General features: G+C 46.8%; 1 protein-coding gene across 1 annotated transcript in view; it reads left to right on the top strand.

Moving 5' to 3' along the window:
- The window catches only part of LOC128893241 (neurogenic locus protein delta-like), a 51,458-nt gene extending 36,378 nt beyond the window's left edge, over nt 1-15,080 (top strand). Inside the window, exons 4-5 of the mRNA XM_054154070.1 lie at nt 4,180-4,240; nt 12,026-15,080. Coding sequence (XP_054010045.1) covers nt 4,180-4,240; nt 12,026-14,033 — 2,069 coding nt within the window. The 3' untranslated portion in view covers nt 14,034-15,080. The remainder of the gene's footprint in view (nt 1-4,179; nt 4,241-12,025) is intronic.
- Nucleotides 15,081-20,730: the final 5,650 nt, after the last annotated feature.

The raw sequence follows: 20,730 nt of genomic DNA, 5'->3' as shown, positions 1-20,730 counted from the left end.
AAATCCAGGGACGGTGTCCTCTCAGGTGTCGCGCCGTGTTGCGGTTACGTGAAACGTCGGATGAATGCCTCGGGATCAGCTGGCGGATGTCAACTGTTGCAGCAGAAATAAGCAAGACTCGAAAGGGACGCCGGGGGTTACGCTACCTTGCATTGTGGCCAAGTGTATGGAGAGCCGAGTCAGCTGACGAGTTCTGGAAGCCTGGGGACGTGGGTAGCTCTAGGTAGACTTCTTCGTATGGGATTCGTTGGAAGGTGGCTAGGTGATGGATGGCAGGTCGAACATTGTTGCAATGGGAACAGTAGAGGTTTACAGAAAGGCAAAGACACGGTAAAGGTTAGAACGTACAGATTTGCGGACTGTGTGCCATTGGTGGACTATAGTCGATTCGATGGAGAGTATCGGGAAGAAATAAACCGTCCTTGGTTGTACCTGTTCTCTATAATTATCCATAACTAGACTGCGCGGATCCTTATGCAAAATAAAATCTTCGTGCCTACAAAAATTGAACCTACCGATAGGAATTTATTTTATTCTGTAAATATCACAACACGAACTTTACTTTCAATCTCGTTTATATTCTTCCATATTGTTTGCATTTTGTAGCTTCTTGCGCATTCAAATTTCTTATATAACGAATGCACACAGATCCGCGGTCTAATTATTACACTTCGTCGAGGCAAGTACTCGGACACCTCGTAAAACTCGAGTCTTGAGCAATTGTAAGGAGTTTTGCTCTTGGGTCCTTCATGTTCCGGAGAGGTCTAGCACCATCGACCCACTACCCAGGCATCCTCTTATCAGTCCAAACCTAACTCTATCGAGTCCACCCATGTGGTAACTTTGGAATTCTGCGTACATCCTCCTCCTTCGTATTGGGTTGTCCGGAAAGTTCGTGCCTATTTTTAGGAAAAATTCAAATACGTATTTGAATTTTGATGTATATTTATTGAATTATATATGTAGGATTTTGTTCCGGAACTTTTCCACCTTTTAAGGAATGTATACGTGTTATTTGTTTTCAACCATTCCGACATAATCGGACCTGTACCGCCTACTAAAAATCGCCACGGACTTTCCGGACAGCCCAATACATCACTCGCCAAGATTCCAGACACGCAATCACCAAACAGAGGTCCACCGGATCTATCATCCGGATCTATCCTCCGGATCTATCCTCTGGATCTATCCTCCGGATCTATCCTCTAGCCCCCAAACAATGTCAAAGGGTATCCCCCCGCGAGTGGTCACGGATTACCACAGCGACGGACATCATCGGGCCAAGTTTAAACGAGCCATCAGACGCTGCCGTAATCCCGAGTTTAATTCAGGAACGACGACGGCTCCCCCCGCGGCGACGCGATTTCTTCTTTTTTCGTATGGGCGGGGGTCCGTGGAATCTCTGCGATTCGGGCGTTCGCTGGTCGTTCGGCTGGATCAACGACGATAGAGGATCCCGTCCCTCTCGTTTTCACCGCTCTATAAATACTCGTGGCTCTTTAGCGCTGGTCTCGCGACGAGGGCCGCTCCGTGGGCCGTTGCGCTCGGTGCCAAGGTCACCAAGCCCTCCCCTCGACCCCCGCCGAGACCAGGGTTCACCTTTCCAGCCGGCTGAACCTTCAACCCCCTTCATTCAGGAGGCGCGGATGTCATCGTTGGACCTCGGTGTCTGAATATTTCAGGCTGAAATGAGTCCTCTACTTGGTTTTCGAGGAATCGCTTCGTTTCGGGATTCGCTGTGCGAATGTTCCGATTATGGATCGGGACCTGCCGGGTTAGGAGGATCGCGTACGTCTTCGTGCAGTACGATACATGTTGTCTTCGATGGTTCGCGGTAGCTCGGATTGCAACAGGTGGATCGTCAGTTTCGTTGGATAATATTGTTGCGTTTCGGGATAACGAGTGAACACGAACTTTAATAAATAACAAACAGCTTTGGAATAGAAATGTGTACAATAGGAATGCAATTAAATATAGCTTCGGAACGTCTGCTCTCAACGACGTCTTGCTCGAATCCGACAGCTTGACAGGCGATCGATCCGATCGCCTTCTTCTCGCTGTCTTCATGTTCCGGTCGCGAGCACCGGCAGCCCTTGGCTCCATCCAAAGGGTGCTCTCGCAACGATATATTCCTTACTATACTCACGGGCCGCATTCTGAGAGTTTAGGTTCCGATACTTTAGGATACTTAATTCTCTTCTAACGATAGGACCCACTAGACCGGTGTTTCTTAAACTATGGATCGCGAGATTTTAATGCGAGATATTTAATATTCGTCGATGTATTTCCGTGACATGTTACTTCTTCTGTAGAAGTTCGATGCACCACCGTCGAGAGCTTCGCACTCTCGTTACCCATGTCCCCATCCACGTTCCTCCATCTTCGACGACCCAAGAACTCGTCCCAATTGCGTGACGCGTCCCGCGTAGCACACGTAACTTAATCACCGGTGGCTGAGAGCCAACGTTAAGAGTTTTGGATATTTGTGGCCTGGACAAGCCGGCCGACACGTGACACAATTTCGTTACCCTTGCCAGCCGCGTGCAGAGTCACGCCAGCCAGCAATCATCGCTCCATCGCGTCCAGCCCTTCCCTCCGGTCCTCCTCCGGTCCTCCTCCGGTCCTCCTTCGGTCCTCCTCCCCCTCCATGCATTCCAATAATAGGGGGAACCCGGTGTCCTCCATCTTTAGGGCACGCCGAGCATAAATCCTTTCCACTCGGAAAAGAAGGAAGTGCAATTGGCCAATTAGCAGGGCGTTAGAGGCGCGCTCGGTGTCGATAAGATACGGATCTTCACGCGTGACACAATTTTATCAGCCTTGCGGGACGACGTATCGGTCGGCTCGCTACGTGCAGCTATGCCAGCCATCGCTCGGTCAGACTTCGTTCCCATCCAGGATTCCTGGAAAACGGGAACGATGTTTCAGGTACATATGACATAAATTTTAATCAGCCCCGACCCATCGGAAATTCGAGACGCGAACGATCTTCGCCGTTGGCCTTTGGGAATTCGTCGCTTCCAGGCCTCCAGGACGGACATGTATTCGTCGAGGTGAAACTTTTGCTGGATCGCTTAATTGGAAAGCGCAGTTGACGGGGTGTCGGTAGGTGAACGTACCCTTTTATGTAGCGGGAGTGTCTCGCGACTGTTTGGACTTGGTTTATTTGGATACACTCACGCGAGGATAGAGAGTCTAACGATAGGATCTGTTGGAGAGATTAATGGACACCTGGCTAGACTTGCGGAGGACGTTGTAGCGACTTAGGTTTAGGGCAGTCGCGCGCGCATCTGGACGGTCGCCTGACCGGTCCAACGATAGGATCTGTTGGATTAGAGTAATGCACACCTGGGGAAATGTTGGTGACAGTTCAAGCTGGTACTTGGCCGTAATCATTTCTGACCAGATGCTCTGACGACGAGGTTGTTCAGGTTTCCTCATATCGAGGAGAAATAATAGTAAGAGCTGAGATTCAAACAGTGTTGGATGCGTACTCGCTTCTCAGAGAGTTACTCGGAGGCAACAGGAGTCGATAAATAGAAGCAATAGGCCTGTTGACACAGGTCAGATCGAAGAAGAATGAGGTTCCTCGGGTACTCCCGACTTTTATTTATAGAGGAATTAGTTGTGTTTCGTGTGCGTTCCTTTACGCAAACGCCGAACCTTGAATCAAACCAAGCAGGTCCTAAAAGTATCGCAACTTACAGACAGCCAATCCTTTGGGGTGTCTCCTGTACCGGTTAACGACGGTGCCAGAGTCTGTTCTGTCCAGTACGGTCCACTCACCCTTAGCAACATGAGACCCAGCACCGATAGAGTTCACCGGTCGGAATGGATCCGACAGGTAGAACGATATATCCAGGTGTAGAAGGCATCCCCGGTCGATTACGACACGGCCTACCAGTTAGCCAGGACAGTGTAACGCGGCACATATCCCTCGTGAGTGGGTTAGTTCAGCCGTTGAACCGATTTTCCGGTGGGTCGACGGCAATTTTATGACTCGATTAACAGCGACATAGCCAGCCCCGGCTAGGTGAATTATCGAGTTCCAGTACCCGACTACTATACCTGGAATGCATCGGATGCATCGTATGTACCGCTCGTGCAGTCGTGAGGGACGCGATCGACCTCTTGCGGAGAGTTGCCTTAACCTTTTCGATTTTTTCTTGCCTGTTTCAGCCCGCTGCCTGCCCGGATGCGACGAGCAGCACGGACACTGCAATCGACCCGACGAATGCATGTGAGTACACACATAATACCATAGACACACGTCCATACACACTCCTACAACCTCTGAAGAACGCACTCCTACAACCTCTGTCTCTCTTCTCTACGTGTACCGGCTACTCTTCTTCGCTGATATTACATTCCTGGCTCGATATTGCCCCTACGCGGCGTATCGCGCCCGGTTAATAACGCGTCGATCGACGGATCTAACGTCGATGCCTCGCTTAACGTTCGAAAATTTGGGCTCTGTTAGCGATGCGCGAAGCGGAATTCGGAACTGTTTTAAATGAAATCGCTGGAAGGTAATCGAGAAACGAGAGCGAACGATGGCGAAGACATGAAGCAACAAATCTTGTTATTATCCGAGTTTGATATCTCTGATTAAAGGTGAAGGATAGAAATCGCTGCAGTCAGTTTAATAAGTATTCGTACAGGAACCAATTCAATATAAAACTTCATATATATTCATTTTATTAATAAATTTTTTAGGGATGAAGTAATCGACCAACATTCCTATTTTAACGTTCATTCGTAACGTTAACCTCTTCTTTTTCGTCTTATTAATTTTATTTCACATTGGTTGTACGAATACTTTCTGTCTGTAAGTACTCTTAGATCTTTGAAATTAATCGAGTAAACGTGAAAATATTTGTCTGTGATTTTTATGCAATGTTCACATTCGGTATTAACCATTAATTTACATTATTTATTTTCGATATTCATCCAAGTTTCTAATGAGTATTCGATTACTGATTATAAAAATTGATGCACCGGCGCCTGCATACCTGCGAGTTTGTAACGACCGCTTTCGAGTGAAAACTGTTGTTACTTCGGCCTCGAACTGTCTCAAGAAACCACCCGTGTTGCGAATTATAATAATAATTATATTAAATTCTAAGTTTACGAAAGCTCGGTTCTGACGTAACGTTGCTTCGGGTAAAGATAGAAGTAACGTCCCCAAGAATATTCCAAAGTCCACGGTGCTCGTTCGATTAATCCGTACGCCGAACCCTCGGAAGCCAATCGCAAGGGCATTCAATTTCTCCGTTAAAAATTTCGTTTTCATTTGCGTATGGGATCGCGGCACGTTTCGATTTCTAGCGAATAGCTCGGATTCTCCGCTTACGTTAATTGGAAGTTTGGTATTCGCCATGAAAACGCCACGGGATCACGATTGCTCGTGGTACGATATCGGAATATCATTACCAGAAACGGCTGCGGGTATCCTCTCCGCGCAATTTGTCTCTCTCGTTTCCGTTTCACCCACCAGAGGAATTTGCGGCCCTGTTGACTCGTTCGCGCGGTTCGCGAACCACGGTTAGGTCGTCGAATTTTTCTGTAATCGAATACTATCGAACAGTACATCGGCGATTAGAATACTCGCGCGTAATTCAAATATCTGGATACGAAATCAAATGTTACAGAAAACAATGAAATACTCAAATATTTAAATAACGATTTCAGGCTCAGAATAAAATGCGCACAGAAGCATTCGATCTTGCCCTTTCTCCCGGTTGAGAACTTTTCTTTCGGCGGGAAGAGTGTCGTTGAACCCTTTCTAATTCGATTCCGCGTGGAAAAAAGAAAGAGGCTGGCGAACCAGGGGCCAGAGAGATCGATTCGGGAATCTCTGTATTTGCCGGGAATCCTGAGTGGCTATAAATACGGGCCGTGGTTCAAAGATCCTATTCTCCGCCACTCTCAACGCGAATTTTTTCGCGGTGGAGCGCATTCTTTCGCCCCGCAGACGAGAACCTGCAGTCCCTGAAATCGGCTTCGGGATAGCGATAAACTATAGATTCTAACCGTCGATGTCGATAGAACGTGACAAAAGGAAGAGAAAAGTCTTGCTTAATATACAGCCGGAAACGAATAGTTTTTAAGATATTCGGCTTCTTAATCGATGAGCGAAACTGCGTTCGCGCGGGAGCGCGTGACTCACAGGATCGATTCACAGGATCAAAGATCGAATATCTCGCGAACGATTACTTCGTGGGCATATTATGTTTATTTAGATTTTTCTATACCTTTTTGAATGTAATTCTTAAATGTTGTTCGTAAAAAGAAAATATTAATTTACATTTCTTCTGGTTCGGGCAATTTTTCGTTATTTTTGCTAGAATTTACTGTAACGAATTAATATACGCAATTGGAACTGGTATTTTGTTGGAATAGTAAAATGGGCTTTCGATGATGTTCACGAGCAATTGTTTACTACCAAAGTCCTGCACGATCAAGCTACCGAGTAATGAGAATTAAGGACGAGATTGAAACGCTCACGAATTCCGCGATAATTGCCAGAACGGGTGATTCGTCTTCGCTCGAATCTCAGTGCAACGTTACCCCGAGGTTTAGAGTCAACTCGATCATCTAATTACTCCACGACCGGGGTTAATTGTCCCGTTAGCAGGCGGCAGCCGTCGGCCCAACACAGTTCCTACGTTCCCGGGGTCTCCGTCTATTATCTCTGTTATTCATCGCCGAGAGAACCGTTCGGGAATAGTAATATTTTCGAAAATATATATATACGCGATACACCGTCTCAAAACGTCCCAGACGACGTGGAATTTATGCGTGCCTTGAGACACTTCGGGAACCGCTCGCGACGGATTCGTAAATTACTTGTCGTGTTTCGAGGTAGTCGAATCTTTCGATGAACCCGCTTCTTTCGGTTATGTACTGCCGTAACGTTCAGTTCTGTAGAAACGCGAGAAAATTTGGGAAAATTGCTTGTCGAGTTTTCCTGTATTTGAGTATTCGAATACGATTAGTAGCGATTGATCGTTTGAATTATTTTTATTTGACTACACAACCGTTTGGGCAATATATACGACTACTTAATAGAGTAGTGATACTTTACTACTCGAGTGTTCTTGTTACTCAAACGTTGAATAACATGAATGATATTTAACACGTCGATCGCCACGTCACCCATATATGGGCGACAGTGCTTTTCACTGAGAAACGAAAACCATTAATTCTGAAAGTTGAGTGTCATAGAAAATGAATTTGAATGAAATACTTGAATTTCGACGAAGTTACAGAACTGAATACCAAAATAAATGTTTCATTACGCGGTTTCTAAAAGTCTGTAAACAAAATTAAATCGCAGTAGAAATTTTCAAGAGTATCTGCCAGTGAACGTGTTAACTACATGAATATTTTGACGTAAAAGTTTGACTACTCAAATGTTCGTATAATATTCATCTACCCGATCGTTCGAATGGTTACATTCCACTGCTCAATTATTCCGTTATTCGACTATCTGAATATTCGACTACACTCGTTCGCAATGTACTTGTACCATTCGAGTGCACGTAGATTAACGGAACGGCGCTAGCCTAAATTCGTTGATTTTCGAGCCTGGCAACCGCGCCGATTTCCTGGTAGGGCACGACGATCGACACACGCGGCGGTATAGTAAATCGCGGTTACTTCTAGCGAAACAGGCTCGCGGATCGCCGGAGAATGTCCGCAGAACTACGTTAGCCGCATCGAATAAGCGCGCACCGCATCCGCGGCGCCGTGGCAGGTATAATATGTCGGCATCGTAGTATCGTCCTACAATTGGGTTACCACGGTGTTTATACGTTGGCCCGCGAGCGTTTGTAATTCTCTCTACGTGCGGTTTACCGTCGTTTACTTGTTTTTTTAACAAATAATCTTATGCACAGAACGCGGCAACCGCATGGCATCTAAACGATTTATATCGAGTTTCTTCGGTACGGAAATTTATTCATTCATTCATTTATTTTATTCTTAATTTCTACGTTTATCCATTTTTCTATTTATTTCCATAATTACCGAAATTATATGTTTCATACATATGTTTCATACATATGTTTCATACATACTTGTTTATTTTTTCTTTATTCTAATCTTGATTTGACTTTTCATTAGAAAGCATCAGAAACAAAGAAATTATTTCCGCGCTTGTAAATATTTTTTTAATCGAGCCGTTGGAGTCGGATGGAATATGAACGTAGGTCGGTAAAAATGCGTCACGAATTAATCGTGGTCGATTAAGTTTTCTGGCTGCGTGCCACTATGCGTGGAAATAGTCGATATGATCGCTAAAAGCAATTGCCGTGAGAGCCTCATGGGATGTTGGCCCCGTTCGTGATACGTGAAAGAATCGCGGCGTTCGGTGTCCCATTGAAATTTCGGAGTCCGCGTTCGGTCGTGCGCGTGATATCTGAATACCGATGAGATTGATGCACATCGTGCATCATTTTATGATCCGTCACCCTTTTCTCTCCCCCTCGACTCCCGCTTATTTCTCTACTTTGACTTCTACTTCCGCGATATTCGCGTTAGCTCGTTTCTCCCCGCTTCCGAATACCAGGTATTTTCGAATATTCAATCTTTACTTGTTTCTATTTTTAGATGGATACTTATAATTATCGGTGTATTTACGTATCGAGGTATTTATTGACGGTGATGCATATATCTTTGAATATCGGTACATTTTCAAAGTGGTATTTCCAAGTTATCGATATTTCTAAATATTGACACTACGTGAACACTGGTACTTCTAAATACGGGTATTTTTAAATATCGACATTTCGCGAATATCGTTACTCCTGAATACCTTTACATTTAAATGCTAATACTTCTCGATACCGATACATTTGTACACCGCAACTTGTCGATATCGATGTTTCCAAATTCCAATATACCTGAAGATATCAATCTCCGAACATTTCTGAATACCGACAAAAACCCATCCAAGAATACCATCCTCGCATCACCTAAACGCTTCCAAGCTCCCTCTCGAACACCTGCTAATCCACCGACTCGAAAAACCCTCGAAGCGATCGATCCCAATCATCGATCCCTCTACGAATCCACCCCAGGCTCCTTCCCCTTCGTGCGCATCCTTTTTTCCATTTCCGCAATCGCGTCGAATCCGCTCTAATTACGAAACAGCCCGCGAATCCCGGGGTACGGACCAGGTACCGGTGAAAAAGGCCCGGCCATCAGAAATCCGTTTCGCATCCTAGGAAGAATCGCGGCACGAGAAGACAGCTCGAAGAATCACACGGATGCCACGACCGTGTCTCATTGGCTAGGCGCGTACACAGAAACGGCCACGAGTATCCGCGCGCGCGCGCGCGCGCGCGGCACAGTTCGGCCCGTTCTCGTTCCGTCTCCGTCCGACGTGGTCCTTAGCCGTCTCCGTCTAACGCGACGGGGCTCTCTCGATTACGCTCTCGGTGTGTACACGGGATTTAATGGTATAGTCATGCGACGTCGACGGCTGCGGCCCGGGCTCTCTTTCCCTCCCGATGCACAGCCGATACGTACGCGACGAACGCGCTGGTGTTGGTGGCCAGAGCAAGGCGCGCGCGCGCGCGCGCACACACAGAGAAGCGTAACCTTTCCTTGACCCGCATACTGAACGGCTGTGCCGAGGCTCGAACCGTGGGAACACTACTCGACGACTCGTCTCCCCACTCCCCTTCGAATTCTACCTCCTCTCCACCCTCCCCCCTCCTCTCTCACAATCTTACGGCTAAGGCTCTTCCTCTCTTCTCTTCTTTGACTGTTCCTCTCTTTCTTCTCCTCCTTCCTCGCCGGTTCCCTTCGACGACCGGTCTCTTCGCCGACTCTCGCTCATTCTATTTCTGCCGTCCCCCACTCCTCTTCCTCTCTCTCTCCCCCCACCCCCACCCCACCCCCACCCCACCCCACCCCACCGTCAGACCTTTCTCTCCGTGTGGCGCTGCGCGCGCTCCGTAATACCTACATATGTATACACGCGCGCCTCTTCCCTCGCTCGCCGTGTCCTCCTCCGTTCCCCGCTCCTGTTCCATCTTTTCTCTCGACCTCTTTGTCCTTCCTGCACGGCGCGTAAACCCCCTTGGACATAATGGCCGACCACCATATCCTCCTCTCGTGTCCCTCTCCCCTGGCGATGGGGATATACAGCTCCTTTCTACCTTCTTCATCTCCAGCGCGCCGGGGCTTTATCCACCTTTGCGTATCCCCTGTCGCGGTGGGGCCTTTCTTTTTCTCCCCGTTACGCCGCTGGTTCTTTGCCTCTCTTTGCTGCGCCAGCCACGGTTCCCGCTTCCTTTCAACCTTTCGCGAATTCCTTCTTGGAAATTCTTTCGGGGGATACGCGATCGTCGGAAGGCTTTTCGGCGATTCCCGTAGTAGGACGTCTCCGCGGTTCGGGAGATTCGGCCGATTGGAACCGCTGTGTGTTCGTCAGATTTCGATGGGTCACGGGTACCCTTTCGGTGCAGGAAGGGAATGGAGAAGGCGCGATAGTTTGGGATCGGAAGGTTTCTTATGTTACGTGGATCGACGAGGTTCAGCTGCGACGGACCGAAGATGCTTTTCGGGGAGAAAAATCGGAAGCGGGGGTTTCCGGCAGGGTCGAGTTTTAGTGTTGCACGTAGTACAACCTGTATTACAATCCGTGGGAATAGAGATCATAGGACAGTTGTTTTTTGTTAGGCTATTGGTACACCGATAGAGCATATCCTACGAATTCAAGTCGGCTGCATATGATCGTACTCAATCCTGTTGTACAGGTAGATATAGCGTCTGTCAGGGTAGACCGAGGCACACTTATACCAACAGAGGACGTATTAGTCATTCAAATACGAAATCTTAAAGTCCTATCCGCATTAAGGGGATGGTATTCGTTTTTTATATTGACAGAAATATTTTGTTTATTTGCATTTCTGGGATTTCTTTTTCTAGTATATATAAATCACAACAACAAATATTCATCATATTAATTTTATTACAAGACTCTTAATTTAAGACTAAGATCTAAGACTTTTGCAGAGTATCGTTCATGTTCCTAAACAACAAGAATACTTAGTCCTCCGGAAATCTTCATCTACCTACTAGGTCAGCCTAACGTATACCTTCCCCTACCAGTGGAGAACAATTCAGGGTCAGAAAGTATCCTACACGGAGCACCCCGGTGTCCATTTACGTTCGCCTCATTCCCACTGACGGATTGCTTTCTGGCAAGGATCGATTAGCGTTTAACGACCTAAGCGATTAGAGCTGAGCCAGTGGCGAGTTCCTCGTTGCGGAGGAGTCACCCGGTATAGAAGCTCGGTTACCTGGAAACGGGAATTCCTCCTCGTTCCATCTACCTTTATTGCGCACCCTCTATCGCGCTTCGTCATTTTTCACGCGCGTTTAACGAGGTCCTTGACATTCGTCGTCGATCGACTTCCAGGGATTTTGATCGCGGTTACCAAGGAAAGAAAGCGTGATTCTGCAGGTTTTGGGCGGTGATAACGTCAGGTCTGGAAGCTTATCTTGGAAGCTTTCAAAAGTAATTCAGCTAGGGAGTCAGCTAGCTTTCGAGAAATAAAATAAAAAATAATAAAAAATATCCAAAGTCCTATCGTTATAATTCATTAATTTCATTTTGGAGGAAGATTCTGTTGCTCCTGGATGGGTTAGGTTGTGTTTACGATACGGTACAGCCTGGTCGAGCCAGATCTCAAGAAACGCAAGTTTAGTCTCACTTGCAGAGATTCTAAATGCGATTTTCTTGATAAGAGATATCAAGAAACAACGTAGTAATGCACGTTCTCTATTCTATGTATGTTATTTTTGCTAATCCGTTGGGTTATTGTATTAATTTACTAATTATTGTATTCTACTTTATCGAGAGAAAAGAAACGTGATAGAAAGAGAGACAGAGTGTCGTAATTTCGGATAGTTTCTCCTGTCGATGCAAGAAGAAAGACGATATATCTCCGCGAGCACTTTCTCCTTAAAAGAGCGATCCGTAACGAGCCGCTTCTTCTCGATGTTCCAGATGCCACAACGGTTGGAAGGGAGCGTACTGCGACCAGTGCGTGAGATACCCAGGCTGCCTTCACGGTAGCTGCCAGAAGCCCTGGGAGTGCCTGTGCGACGAGGGCTGGGGCGGTCTGTTCTGCAACCAGGACCTGAACTTCTGCACGAATCACAAGCCCTGCAGGAACGGCGGCACCTGCTTCAACACCGGCCAGGGTTCGTACACCTGCTCGTGCGCGCCAGGCTTCACCGACACTGACTGCCAAACGCCGCTTTTGGACTGTCACTCGAAACCGTGCCTGAACGGTGGCTCCTGCTCGATGGAGCCGTCCTACGGGAACTCTAGCCAGCCGAGCAGCGCCGCCAGTGTCCCGAAACCGTCGACGGACGCTGCCACCTCCAGGCAACATCATCGCGCCGGTTACCGTTGCACCTGTCCGCCAGGCTGGCGGGGTCATCACTGCGAGATCAGCACGAGATCCTGTCGAGATTCGCCCTGCCATCACGGGGCCAGCTGCGAGGACGACTCGTTGCGCGGCTATGTGTGCCGCTGCCCGCCAGGTTACACGGGCAACGACTGCGAGTCTCAGCTCGACGAGTGCTCGCCTAATCCTTGCTCCAACGGAGGCAGCTGCACGGACATCGTCAACGGGTTCCGTTGCTCTTGTCCGGCGGGATACACCGGTGAGCGTTGCGAGACGAACATCGACGACTGCCAAGGCGATCCGTGTCTGAATGGCGGAACTTGCGTGGACCTAGTGAACCAGTTCCGTTGCCAGTGCGTGCCAGGATACGTGGGCAGGCTCTGTCAGGATAAAGTGGACTACTGCTTGGCGAAACCATGCGCCAATGGCGGCAGATGCATCTCGGGGACCAACGACTACCGTTGCGCGTGCAAGCCGGGCTTCACGGGCAAGGACTGCAGCGTGGACGTGGACGAGTGTCGCAGCTCGCCTTGCAAGAACGGAGGTAGCTGCAAGAATCGTGTCAACAGCTTCATCTGCGAGTGCCCGAACGGTTGGCACGGTGACACGTGCGCAGAGGAGGTGGGCAGCGGAACGGCAGTCCTGCCCGCAGCGGCGGCTGCCAGCTCGCCGTCGAACGCCGCTGTACCAGCGGTGCCTCCTTCGGGCGCCAGTTACTGGTCGGGGAATCTCTCAGGGCGCGTGGCGTCCGCCGAGCCTAGGGACGCTGGCTTGACCACGGAACACGTAGTGGTGATTGCGACCCTTTCAACGGCGGTGCCAGCGTTCGTCCTGGTTGCCGCGGTGGCCGTGATGTGCATGAAGAGGCGGCAGAAGCGGGAACAGGCGAAGGCCGACGAAGAGGCCAGGCTCCAAAATGAACGCAACGCCGTTCACAGCAGCATGAGCAAGAGGAGCGGTGGCGTGATGGGCGGAGTAGGCGGTGGCACGGGGGTTGGCTCGACGGGTGTCAGTGGCGTTGGAATCGGAAACGTGGGACTGTTGGGCGGCGGGGGCAGTGGAATGATCAGCGGCAGCGGCGGCGGGAGCGTGTGCAACCTGGGCACAGGGGATGCGCACATGATCAAGAACACATGGACGGCGAACAAGAGCGTGAACAACGCCGCGTCCGCCAGACAGGACGACCTCGACTCCTCGTTTCAAACCGACGTCACGCTGGACAGCACTTGCTCGGGTTACAAACCAGAACCAGTGCTGCAGGATGGACGAACGCGGACAACCAAGCAGCTGAACACCGAGGCGGCTGCCCACAGGGCGTCCCACCTCTTCCAGAAGGAGAAGGACTGCCTGGGCTTGGGTCTGGGCATAGGCGTTATGGAGAGCGCGAAAAGGTCATCCGTGTTCGCGGGAAACGCGACGACGGACAGCTGTTGCGCAGCGGAGGCGGCGCTCCTCAAGAGGCCGCCGACCACTATCGCGGAGGGTGGCGGAGGGCCACCGGGAAGCGGAGGAGCCACGGACACTGGCTGCGGGGTCTACGTCATAGACGATCACTACAGGCACGACTCGTCGTTGGCGGCGACGCTTGCGACGGAAGTGTAGTTTCGTATCCCCCGCCCCCCTTCATTTGTGAGCCAATCGACCAATGGACTCTGTGCGTTTCTCCCTCGCGACGAGAGCTCTGTGTCTGAACTGATCCCCTTTCGTTGGTCTTCGTGGATCATCGTCGCGCGAGTTCTCCGTATGCAAAGATCATTGACGCTGTATGGAACATGTATGGCGACGTTAGCGCCGGATTAAGACCGTGTTGAAATCAGGGCTACAAGTACTCGAGAGGCCTCTAGTAGTCACGAGTCAAATCGATTCGATCCGTACACCCTGGAGGTTTATTAGCGGGGGTTTGTCTCGATCGACTGTCCTCTCCGATCAGCGAACCTCCGCTAATCCGCCTAGCGTGTGAGTCGCTGCGGCCCAACTCATATAGACTGCCGTCCCAAGCGACGATCTCTGGCGGCCTCTCAGGCGCACCCGCCCATCCTTAATCCGGCGCTGATGCATCGCGGTGTCCGCCGCGAATTCAGAGCCTAGATTTTACAGCGAAGACCGGAGATGATCCGGGTACAGTTCGGCAGCGTGTGTCTCCTCGGGCACGGTTCCTGTGCCGATGGGAACTTGATCGCGAGCTCCGACGAGAGTTTCTTTGATGCTTTCGTCACTGTTTGTAGAGAAACATTTCGCAACGAAGACACTCGATCCGAATTACAAAGAAATCTGTCGGCGAATAGCGCGCCGAGTCCCGGACTCCCTCTCCGTGTTATTGTCGCGACGATTGGCGGTATCGAACAAGTGGCGCCGATCGAGCCGACGCACGTGAACAAACCAACGTCAGCGATCTTTGTACGCGCGACGCGCTACCGAGCGAGCAACCGCGTTTCTTCGCGATTCCTTTGTTTCCCTCCCCTTCGTTGCGCGTGAGAACGTTCCGCTCGGACTTTGCCAGCACGGGGGAGGAGGAAGTTGACGCGCGCGTTCCGCTGGACGATCCTCGGGGGAACCTATGTCCCGCGGAAGAAACTATTTTCACTTCTTCTTCTTCTCTTTTTTTTTTTTTTCGTTTTTTTAGCGACCAACTCGACGGGAGGAACGAGATAAAAGAATATATTTATGCGGAATATACGCGTCCGCGTGTATATTACGTGTAGATATATATATACATATATATATATATATATATATATTATATCATAAATACGAGATGCTGTGGTGGCGGACGGCGGCGCGGATATCGTCGTCCGACCCGTTCTTAGGTATTAATATTATATCATGCTCGAAGCGAAAACTTTGTACAGAACTAATTTATTATTATTGTTATTTACTATTATTACTATTCGCTATTATTATTATTATTATTATTATTATTATTATATTATTATAATAATTATTATTAATATTATTCTATCGTAGCTCCCAAGTATCATTGTTTCGGAATAGTTTTCCATCTTGGCTATTTTTCTCTCTCTCTCTCTCTCTCTCTCTCTCTCTTGTTTCTTCTCCACCCATTCCCACATCCTCGACTCTTTAGAGAGAACCGTTTCGAGGATATCTACTCGCGCGATGGTTAGCGTGGTTGTGTTGTTAGTGCGTGCGTGAGTGTCGAGACTCCCCTTCCTCCATTACCGTGTGTATATATATATATATATATATATCTATATCTATGTGTACGTATACGTCTGAGAATATATGTGTGTATGTGCGCGCGCGCGCGCACCACTCCCCCCGCCCCCACCCCTCGCGAGAGCAAGTCCACGAGAGAGTACCGAGCAACAATCAGAGGAGAGCGTTTGTATGTACCGTGCGTATAATAGTTACGAGCGAGAAAGTTTACGACGAATTAAGATTCGAACGATGTCGCCCCCTCCCTCCCCCCTTCGTGAGATTTTTTTTCTCTTCTTTTTATTACGTTTTTTTTTTGGTTCGCCGTTCGGGTAACGCTGTTTTTTTTGTCTTTTTTTTTTTTTTTTTTTTTTTGACGCACGAACAAGATCTTTTCTTTTTACACCGTATACACCCTCACCGGCCACAGGGACGATGTCGGGCGGACACGAAACTTCCGAGAGAATGGCTTCCGGGTCGCGTGTCTCGAGACAAAAACTACAGAGTAACGTCGCCGAAAGTTCGAATCGAGCTATTCAAAGGACCTCCCAGCGCTCCGGGATTTCCCATTTTCATGGCAAACCCGTTGCGCTGGGACTTTTCGTAACGAAATGTAACCGCTTCTCGCATAGCGGCCGTCTTGTACCGAGATCGAGAATTTAAAGGTATAACAGCTTTCGTCAGTTTCAAAATTTTTTTTTCCTCGACAGTTCGCGAATAAATCGCGTTCACGTAACCTAAAATCTTTTCTGGTACTCGTACTTTGAATTTCGTCGCAGTCGAAACTTCTCCATTTTTGCTTGAATTTCCTGCTTCGGGTTCGTTTACGCGTTTTCTAACGTAAAATTTTGTACAGTATTTCTATTCGTAACCTAATAAAAATTCGTAAATTGTAATATTAGAAAAGTTAATTCGTTCGCTCGGTACAGAGAAAAGTTGTTTTGTCCGGGATCTGGAAGACGGTGAAAGCCATTCCAGCCTCGACCATCGACGGCGTCTTCCTAACGAACATCGAACCTAAATAAGGTCCACCACTCGTTGAGTAGAGAAAAACTGTAAACAAAACCGTGTGATTGAAACATGACCGACAAAAAAAGTGTAGACTATGCCCCGATCTAATAGATACAGACACGATAGAATTTGTACGAGCATTAGTATTTTTTTGGTCGCTTTACGATCTTTCAACAATAAAACAAGAACCAGAATCAAAATTCACTGTGTGCGATCCAACGAGCGAACCTGCGACCGAGTATTCGTTTCTTTTTTTTCCTTGTAAAAAGTGTCACGAAACGGGGAAAAGGGAAAGTCGAATTTCTTTTTAACACTTTTAGGGAACCGTTTGCCGTAAACACTGTTCTATCGGGCATTAATAGGAGGTGAATTGTAACCGGTTAATTTTTTAGGAACATTTCGAGTTGTACGCTGAAGGGCTTTCCTTTTCCCAACGTTTCGGAGTCTTTCCGTAACACGGCGCTCGATTCGGTGAACCGTTACTCGCGATATGTATAAACGGATAAATAAATAAATAAATGGATATATAAATATATAGATAGAAAAATATATATATATATAAAGTATATATATAAATATATATATATATATATATATATGTAAATGAGAAACCGGGGTCGTCGTCAACGGCGTTCCGACGACGAGACGGTTTATTTCCATGTTTTCGAAGTCGAAGTCTGCGAGACACCTTAGTTAATTAAACAAATTTTACTTACGCGTAATTTTCGATTAATCCTGGCTAAACTCGCGGCGAAATTTTCCTACGAAACTGAATGTTTCGATCGATCCAAATTTCGTAACGCCGTAACATTTCCTTCCGTTTGTATAAACTGAATGTTAACTGAATTGATAGATCGTTTGAACGAACAAAATTCTTTTTTCGTGTTCTAAATATATTCTCGCCCGCTTCGACCGCGAAATCGCGAACAAATGACGATTATGTGTTGTTATCGCACGGTTGATGATAATTATTTATTTATATATGTGGATGATAATGCCGAACAAACGACGATGAACGATGCTGCGCTTGACGATGACGATTGAATGACGATTTGACACCGCGGCGCTAGTCGTCCGATCGATCGGTTAACGTTGATCGGGCGATTGAAGAAAAAAAAAGAAAAGAGAAAAAAGAAAATTTCGATGCCGATAGCGATACACGATCACACGATTATTATAATTGTAGAAAGGCGTACGATGACGATGTAACGAACAAAGATTCGATGATGTTCCTGTTAATAAATAATGATAATTAAATAAACGAAACGACTACCAACAAACTCGAAGTTGGGTTGCGATTCTTTCTTTCTTTTTTTTTTCGGGTCTCCCTCTCGAGGGCAAACGGAAAATCGTAACGAAGTGAGGCATAAGCAAATGGATGAACGAATAAATAAACGAAAATAAACGAACGGGAGAAGAAAAGAGAAACGGGGGGCGCGGAGCGTTTGTCGAAATTATATTTAACGAATATAAAAGTGAAGGAAAACACGAAAACGAAGCGTGGCGCGGCGCCGCCTGCGCGCGCACCGTCAAGCAACGCGAAACGGGATCGATCGACTCGAGCCGAGATCGATTCTATCGTGCGACGCTGAGTGGCCTCGTTGACCCATAATTAATGTGATGCACGTACGTATAAACGATTATATTATATGGAATACAATGTGTAATAAAGCTGTTGTCATTTTTTGTACTTATACTTCTCTCAACTCAATTTCATTTCGTTTCGATTTCATTTCTCGATCCGTTGTCACGTGAACACGTGACGATCACCGCCCCTCCTTTGCCCCCACCGCTCTGTGCTCTCCCCCCTCCACTCGCTCTAACCTCCCACTCTCCTATCCTTGTAGAATTTTCTTCTCGTTCCTTTCTCCGTGGGAAACGTTGCCTTATTTATTTTTTCATTTCGATTATGCTAACTGCCGAGATATTCTGTATCAAACGAAAGATATATATATATATATCTATACATATATATATATTTTTTTTATTTAGTGTGATATATCGCGATACGTTTACGAAGAAAAGAGAAACGTATTCGTACGTATAATTATACGATGTGTAAAGATTCCTAGGCGCGTCCGTGATTCTCTGTCCCAAGTGTATAAAAAAGAAAAAAAAAGAAATAATGCGGAAGACGACGTATTGTTATATATATATAAAGGTATAAATATATAAATATGAATATAAATATGAATATATATATATATATATATATATATATATTATAGACGCGCATACACACACGTTGCGGATCTGTATATTTGTAGCGGAAATGTACAATGATTACGATTTACGAATCTTGCGATTATTATTACTATTTTTATTATTATTATTACTATTTTATTATTATTATTATCATTATCGTCAACGTGTATATAGATTGAATTGTCAATATAACGATGTCACGCGAACGACAGCGAACGATCAATAATGATATATTAAAAGAATCACTGTGTACTTCAATTCACGACACCCCCCCCCACCCTTCGCAAGCAAACGTTGAAAACAGTCACGATGTCAGATCCAGTTTTCAAAAAAGTCGTGGAAACCGAAGAGACGCAATAACGTATTCGCCTACTATTCGACAGTATACTTTCGATTTTTTCTCCGTGTGTATGTCAACTTTTCCGTTTCAAGGTCACTCGAAGGTCGATCCCTCGAAACGCCACGGGTCCTTGAATTCGCGTTTTCGAATCGAACGCGCTGCTCGCACCCGCGACACGACGAACCCCTGACGTATTACTTTGAATTATTCATAATTCGCAAGAAGAGAAATATCAGTAAAAAAAAGGCTGGGAAGAGTTCCGAGGATGGAACGCCGCCGGAGAGAAACTGAGCCACGTTCCAGGAGTTACGCAATGCGCGCTGAATCCTTAAAGGACGTTCGCGACCAGGCGTGGGGCTGATTTCCGTGGAGGGCCCCGCTTTAGAAGTCGCGGCACGAATGCATCACGACAAAGTAGCCGCGAACGTGGCCGTTTGTGGGAACAGTCACGGAGAGAAAGGTCCGGCTCCGATGGAGGAAGTCGCATCTTCTGGGAATGACGTCAGATAGGGCTGATAAGGGGCCACGACGATTTTATATAATCGCGAACCACCGGCGGGCGCAATTAGAATTCAGGGAACCGCCGCGCTCGTTCTGCTCCTGGAATAAATGGATCCGACTGTTAACGTCAACCTTGCGACCGTACTATGGGAAACTGATAAATCACGGCGGCATGATTTGAATTTCACCGGGTCGATTAGCAGCGCGACGCGTCCAGACGTTCGTCGACACCTTCGCCGTCGATTTCTCAAAGTTAACGAGAATTTCGAAAGCCCATCGTGCGCGATTTACCCTCGTTTGCGGATGAAATTGATTTGCCATTAGAAATAGTAAATTGTCCCCCTACATTGTTTGTTTACAGGATTTTTTATTCATTGCGAGACACGTATATTCTTCGTCCAGCCTTGGTTGAATAATAATTGCTGATACCGATTTCTTATCTTTAAACGAGGTATCGTGATCTATGTGTGATGACTGCGAAGAATGGAATTAATGAGAAAAATAAAGACGACTAAAGATAGAATTTTAACTTCAATTAAGAAATATTGTATCTATAAATAAATAGAATGAGTAAATAAAAATTCAATAAACAGATAGAAGTACAACAATTTCATTTCAGACTTAAGACATTCGTCATTGGCCAGTTCTGTATTAATAACGGTTCGCATCGTACGCAAACGACATTATTCGATGTTATCATTAAACAGTAATTACAATCCGCTGTTGATTTATTCCAACGCAAATGGCGGGAGTGAACGTACGCTCGTATCCTTCGAACGCTGATCAATATTTACGATGGCGTTATTAGATTTTACCTTCCTGCTATTATCTCTCATTGAACATCGATTCGGTAGGGGTGTGAGGGGAGGTGGTGCTCACGGTGGATGGAGATACGCAGCGACCATCTCCATCATCATTATTCAAATATATACATTGAAACTCGCTAAAATAATATTCCATGTTGTATGTATATTCAACGTTTAATTAAATTTTTAATAGAACGCGTATACTAAAAAATTATTAGATTTGCATGAAAATCAGCGTACGCGCGTTTCTCTAATCGTTAATTATGAATCTGATGTCGAAATT

Source organism: Hylaeus anthracinus, unplaced genomic scaffold, assembly GCF_026225885.1.
Source record: "Hylaeus anthracinus isolate JK02 unplaced genomic scaffold, UHH_iyHylAnth1.0_haploid 27299, whole genome shotgun sequence".
Classification (NCBI taxonomy): domain Eukaryota; kingdom Metazoa; phylum Arthropoda; class Insecta; order Hymenoptera; family Colletidae; genus Hylaeus; species Hylaeus anthracinus.
The sequence above is the reverse complement of the archived record's forward strand: the minus strand, read 5'-3'. Positions and strand labels throughout refer to the sequence as shown.